We start from the raw sequence: 6,625 nt of genomic DNA, 5'->3' as shown, positions 1-6,625 counted from the left end.
GTTTACATGCAGAAGATAAAGTGTCGGGACAAATTTTTTTTTTTCATTTTATAGTACATAAAATAAGCTTTAATTTGATATATGTTTAAAGGACGCAGTATTTCCGGAACATTTTCAAAAATTAAGTTGAAAAAGTTAGTTTTTGTAAAAAAGTTGCAATTTTAAATCCCCCCCCATGAGCAGGTTAAGTGTTAAATTTTCAAAAAAATTATATCAAATGAAAGGAAAATATCTAAGGTTTTAGTTTAAAAAAAAATTATGTTGATTTGTTGATTTTTGAAAAAGTTATGGAAGTTTTAAGAAAAAAAAGTGAAAAAAATGACAAAATTTGTCGATTTTTAAATTTGTAATTTTTTTGGATATTTCCCCCATTTGCGGGGAACGAGGGAAAATTTTTAAATTTTTAAGGGTAATGTCTTCAACTAGATACAATTTGTGATCTTTTGACGTATTGTTAAAAGAAATCGGTCCAGTGAGAGCTGAGAAAAAGTAGTGACAGACACAAAAAAAAAAAAAAAAAAAAAAATAAAAAAAAAAATAAACACATCATGGTAAAATTAATACCTTCTCAGCTTCGCATCGAAGCTAAAATGTAAAAACTGTTTTGAAATAGTTATCAACCTTTTTGTAAACTATTAATTTAACATTAACGGCATTTCATCTAAATATTTTTAGCTTTTATGCAAAGCTGAGAAAGTATTAATTTTACTATGATATTTTTTTCTTTGTGTAGGCCACTTATGTTGCACTTTTTTCCAGCTTTCACTGGATAGATTTTTTCAATGGTATGTTAAAAGATCACAAATCTATCTAGTTGGAAGTCAATGCGCTTGAAAATTGAAATATTTACTTGTTCTTTGTAAACAGGGAAAAACCGCATAATAATTTTGATTTTAAAATTGGTATGTTTATATTTTAAATAAAGTACAATTTCAAATATTACATATTTTTAGCACAAAAACTTCCAAGGTATAAAAATGGGAGTAAACATTTTTTACATTCGATTCGAAGCTAAGAATGTACTAAATTTACAAGGATAACTTTATTTGTTTATTAGATACAAACATTTAAAGTTTCAAATTTTTGAGTTAATATACATGTATAATACGCAAGGAATTACAAATACAGGTAGCTAATATATTTTTTATGTCATTTTTATCACAGTCAAGGATTGTTTATTATTAATTATGACTATCAATAGATATCCTTTCTGTATTGTCAGTTAATGTATTTATAAACTCACAACAATGTGCCTTACTACCATTGATAATAACAATGCTGTGTACCTTGTAATATGGATGTCATAAAAAACCAATTAACTACCTGTATTTGTAACCCCTTGTGTATTATACATGTATATTAACACAAAAATTTGAAACTTTAAATGCTTGTATCTAATAAACAAATGTTATACTAAAAAATGAAATGCCATTTACTATTAAATTAAAATCTCAAACATTTTATTGAATTCAAAATATGTGTTCCCATTTAAAAAAAACCAAGTTGACACCCTTACCAGGCTTAAGGGATGAACTTAAAAAGTATTACGTAGTTAATAATTCAAGAATAAAGTGTAACTAAAAATATTAAAATATATATATTTAAATTATTATTGTTCTGTAAGTAATTGAGTGGATTATGATAAAAAAATCACTCTGTATAATATTCATAATTATAATTCATAATATTCATAATATTCTGGTCCTAGTATCACATATGGTTTTGTCGGCTGATGTGTTGTTGGAACTTCATTTTAACTTAAATTTGAAATCAGCACAATAATTGATTTAGAAAAAAAAATTTTTAACTGATTAAAACTTCTTGTAAGTCTACATTTAGACTTAATTAATTAAAATTTTTTTGTGAAGTTTTGTATCACGCACTTCAATTTTTAAGACGTTTTACATAAAATTAATGATAAATAAAATTACCTCATAATTTTTTATAGTTTCTCTATAAAATTTACAATAATAAATTATTTTGCATTCAAATTATTGATATCAATTTCATAATAAGAATTATTACAATGATTAAATCCATAAATTACTCAATATTTATCATACATTATACTTGTTAAACAAAGAACTACTTATCAGGATATAATTAAGGTGTTACGAGTTGATGTTGGTTTTAGAATAATCCACCAATTTCTTTAAATTATACAGTATGTTCAGATACGCATTAAAGCGCTTTTATGATAGTGATTTTTATCAATATCAGATAAATGTGTTTATGCTTATCATGGTTAAAAATATTTATTTATATTTAACTATATTAAATAATTTTTATCATAACAAATAATTTATATTTTATTTCTGTTAAATTAAATTTTTTTACTAAACGGATATACTGTTTAATACTTACAGCAGGTAAATTTGGCATAAGTGGTGTTCTTTCCAAGCTCAATACTATATCTAACAGTATTAATATTTTATAAACCATTATTTTCGTTAGTAATACTTTCATATTAAATTTGTGAAATAAACGTTAATAATTATTAGATATTTTTTTTTATTAATTTACACTTCTCAAGTAGATGAACTAACTATATCATGTATATTGCTGGTTAATAATACATATGTATATCTCTACAACTAGTTATTTAATGATCATATAATTCACTTAAAAATGATGTAGTTCCAAAACTATCAATTTTAAATGAAGTAAAAACAGGATGCCTCACTCATTTTATTTTATTTTGTTTAGTAGTATATATTTGATGATGAGTGATAGTTTATTATAATATAATAAAATGAACAATATTTATGTTGGTTTTTTAATTTCGTTTGTCATAAAATATTGTTATTATTGTGATCACATCGTAAGACTAAATTGCATTATAATAATGTATAATATAATATATATATTTATATATGTGCAATTGAATTTAATTTATAATTATTTTTTAATAAATTGGATTTTTTTTTTTGATAAAAAGAATCAAATGAAATTCGTGCATAAAATTGCAAAATTATTGATGCAGCCATTTCATTTCTAATTCATAAATTAATAAAAAAAAATAAACAAGTTACTATTTTAAATATTCTATATTCAATAAAATATAATCACTAAAATATAATGTAATTTATAAATTCAATTTTTAAATAACTAAGCATAGTAAAATTTCACTTTATTTTTTTCGTATATTAAAATGAATACGGTAAAAATTGTAAGCAGGAAGTAAATATTAAATTTAAATAGAAAATAAAAATAAAAACGAAAACTTTAGGATTGATATAAATTTTTTAAGATGATCATCGAAAGATATTGTTTTTCCAATAAATAAGACACTTAGCGATGACAATTGAAGCACTTTCGTGTAAATAAACAAATATATTCTATGATTTTAATCATTTTTTTCTACTTACATAATACTTACCTAAAGATTAATTTACTTTCTTAATTATGTCTAAGCCAACTAATGCATTTAAAATTAAAAATTTTTTTTTTTTTTATTGTATTAATTACTTTTATTATTGGACATTAACTATTTAATTATTTTTCTAATTAATTTTTTCACTTAACTAGTTTATTTAACTGTTTAAATTACTTTTATCGGTTAATTAGATAATATAAATCCAGCTAATTTTAGAATTTTATACATTTTTTTTTGTTTTTATACATTTTGTACATGTTTTAAATAAAAAAATCAATATAAATACAATTAATTATCAAAGGTATAAAGTTAACTTAAATTTTCCCCTGCCCTAAGTAAAATAATTTTAAAACAATAAATATAATTTTCTGATTTTTTGGAGAATAGATTTTTAAACTTGGGACTATACTTTTGTAATTGCACAAATTGAAAATAAAATTTCAGCACATCCTAGTATGGTTCTATTATGAACAGATTATTCGTCATTCGCTAACATTATCAATTAACAACTATATTAGTGCCCAATCAGTACAAACGTCTCTACAGTCTAACTATGAGTATGCGGTGCGTGGGCGTAAACATACCGATTTTACTATTCTTGAATTAATTAAAAACATAAAGATGACAGCCGACATTTCACCTTGCTTGCAGCAACTTATCTTTATTGATCTGATAATATAACTCGTACAGTATTATTGTAGTTACTAAAATAAATACTATTATTGTTTTAATAATTAATATATCGAGTTGTGTACACTCGCCACCGTTGCCCACTTAACATGGATACCATTAACGGATCTCTAAAGATCCAATCAGGTTATATATTAAATAATATTAAATAATATTAAATATAAATAAATGCTTGATATTTGTTCTAAGTTGAGAGTCTATATTTATTTGGTCACGAAACCTTTAACTGCTCTTTTAGTGAGGTAAAAAGGGCCAACGTTGCCCCGATTAGGTACAGCTTACTAAAATGTTAGGACCTGTGGAGACGCCAGGTACTGAACGTACTTTCCCGCTAGAATCCTAACAATAAGTTGATATTTTTTTGGTTTTTAATATTATAAATTTTATTGCATCAAATTAATAATTTAAATTACTTATTTTACTATAATATAAAGTGGTTTAATATGATATAATGAAAAACAACAAATAGTTTTAGTTAAAATATTTCTAAGAGTTCACAATATTAATGATTCAAAAAAAAAGTTAGTAACTTTATTAGTTATTAATGCATGAACAAGTAACAAAATAAATAAATAAAACTGATAATGAAATTTAAAATGTTTTTATTCCCAAAGACGTAATAAATCGAATATGATGTAAAAACAGCCAACTTGATCATTCTTTTCATTTGAGAAATATATTTTATATTTATAAATGCCGTAGAAGAATTCTTTCGGAATATTGGCTTGGTCCAAAAATGATAAGTCAAAACCACTGCTTTTATAAAAACCCTGAAATATTTTGAAATTCATTTTTGCTAAATCTAATTTCATTTTATCATTTAAATGTATAATAAAATTTTATAGCATCGAACAAACCGATTGAATTGGACAATCTGTAAAATGGTGCTTTTCAATATATTCGTTCCACACTTTTCCCATAAGAAATTTTAGTGATGAACATGCTTCTTTATTTTGGTATATATATGCATTATCTTTCCAGCCTCCAATTTTCGACCATACAGCTAAGTTCATGCCAATCTTTAAAAACAGTAATAATTAATATGATTATTAATAATATGTAATAATTTAAGATACAATTAAATTGTCATCAAATGGAATCTTCAATGTGATGTTTCCCATTAATAGGACTTTTGACGTAGAAACCTTTGACAAATAGTATTTGAATTTTAGTGGATAATCATAGGTTTCATTACAAATTGAAACAGCTTTGAATTTTAATTTGTACTTCCCCTAAAAATTTAGTTTGTTAATATATAGATAAACAGATTTAAAAATATTTAATGTTAATTTCTGTGCATTTATTATAGGAAAAAAAAAATGTAAAAACCGGTTATGAAATCTTTTTTACATAAAACTTTTATGTAAATTATTAATTTAACCATAACAGCATTTCATATAAAAAAACTTTTGTGTAATATATAAATGTATAGTCGTCAAAAATTAAAAATTTACTATTAAATTTATACACATGAATAAAAAAAAGCTAAATAATAATACTATATTATCGTATTTATTTGTATCATGGTTAAAAATATTTATTTATATTTAACTATATTAAATCATTTTTATCATAACAAATAATTTAGATTTTAATTCTGTCAAATTAAAATTCTACATAAATGAATACAGATTTTAGGACTTACAACAGATAAATTTGGCATAAGTGGTGTTCTTTTCAAGCTCAATACTATATCTAACAGTATTAATATTTTAAAAACCATTATTTTCGTTAGTAATACTTTCATATTAAATTTGTGAAATAAACGTTAATAATTATTAGATATTTTTTTTTATTAATTTACACTTCTCAAGTAGATGAACTAACTATATCATGTATATTGCTGGTTAATAATACATATGTAAATCTCTACAACTAGTTATTTAATGATCATATAATTCACTTAAAAATGATGTAGTTCCAAAAGTCTCAACTATAACTAAAGTAAAAACATGATGCAATATATTTTTACATTTTCTTTTATATGCAGTTTTAGTTTTAATTATTCAATAATGAATGTTATTTTATTATTTGTTGCAAGTCCAATAATTTTATTCTAGTAATATTTTAGTATGTTATTGTGCTCACGTTATAATACTTAAAAAATTATACAAATTATTGTATATTATATGATTTTACATAATTGTAATATAATTTTATACGTTATCAGTTTGAAATGAAAACTAACATTATGTTGTCGTTATGGAAAAATTGAACAATAATGATAATTGGCAGATAAGTGGTTTGTTTTCATACCGGAAAATATTAGATTTATGGTCAAAGGGAACTTGGATGGACCCAAGTTTAAAAATAAGCAAATTACTTGTTCTAACGTTATTACTACTATACATATTTTAATAAGTATATACAGTCGAATAGGAACGTGGAAACTTGATAGTGTAAAATAGAGGAATATATTTCACCGGATATCAATTTTTAAAGAATATGAATTACTGCTTCCTGTCTTCGATTAGCTAAAGAGGATAATTGTATAGTATTTTAAATTAGAATAATTTTTGAGACGGATGAGAAATTTAAAGGATAAATGTAGAAAAAAAC

General features: G+C 23.0%; 1 protein-coding gene across 1 annotated transcript in view; it reads right to left on the bottom strand.

Annotated features, from left to right (window-relative positions):
- LOC126901049 (uncharacterized) overlaps positions 1 to 5,981 on the bottom strand; it is a 13,308-nt gene extending 7,327 nt beyond the window's left edge. Inside the window, exons 1-5 of the mRNA XM_050677178.1 lie at positions 5,712 to 5,981; positions 5,143 to 5,298; positions 4,924 to 5,085; positions 4,671 to 4,836; positions 2,365 to 2,459 (exon numbers count right to left, since the gene is read on the bottom strand). Of these exons, the coding sequence (XP_050533135.1) occupies positions 2,365 to 2,459; positions 4,671 to 4,836; positions 4,924 to 5,085; positions 5,143 to 5,298; positions 5,712 to 5,813 (681 nt within the window). The 5' untranslated portion in view covers positions 5,814 to 5,981. The remainder of the gene's footprint in view (positions 1 to 2,364; positions 2,460 to 4,670; positions 4,837 to 4,923; positions 5,086 to 5,142; positions 5,299 to 5,711) is intronic.
- Positions 5,982 to 6,625: the final 644 nt, after the last annotated feature.

This window comes from Daktulosphaira vitifoliae, unplaced genomic scaffold, assembly GCF_025091365.1.
Source record: "Daktulosphaira vitifoliae isolate Bord-2020 unplaced genomic scaffold, ASM2509136v1 Scaffold_3, whole genome shotgun sequence".
NCBI classification, from domain to species: Eukaryota; Metazoa; Arthropoda; class Insecta; order Hemiptera; family Phylloxeridae; genus Daktulosphaira; species Daktulosphaira vitifoliae.
The sequence above is the reverse complement of the archived record's forward strand: the minus strand, read 5'-3'. Positions and strand labels throughout refer to the sequence as shown.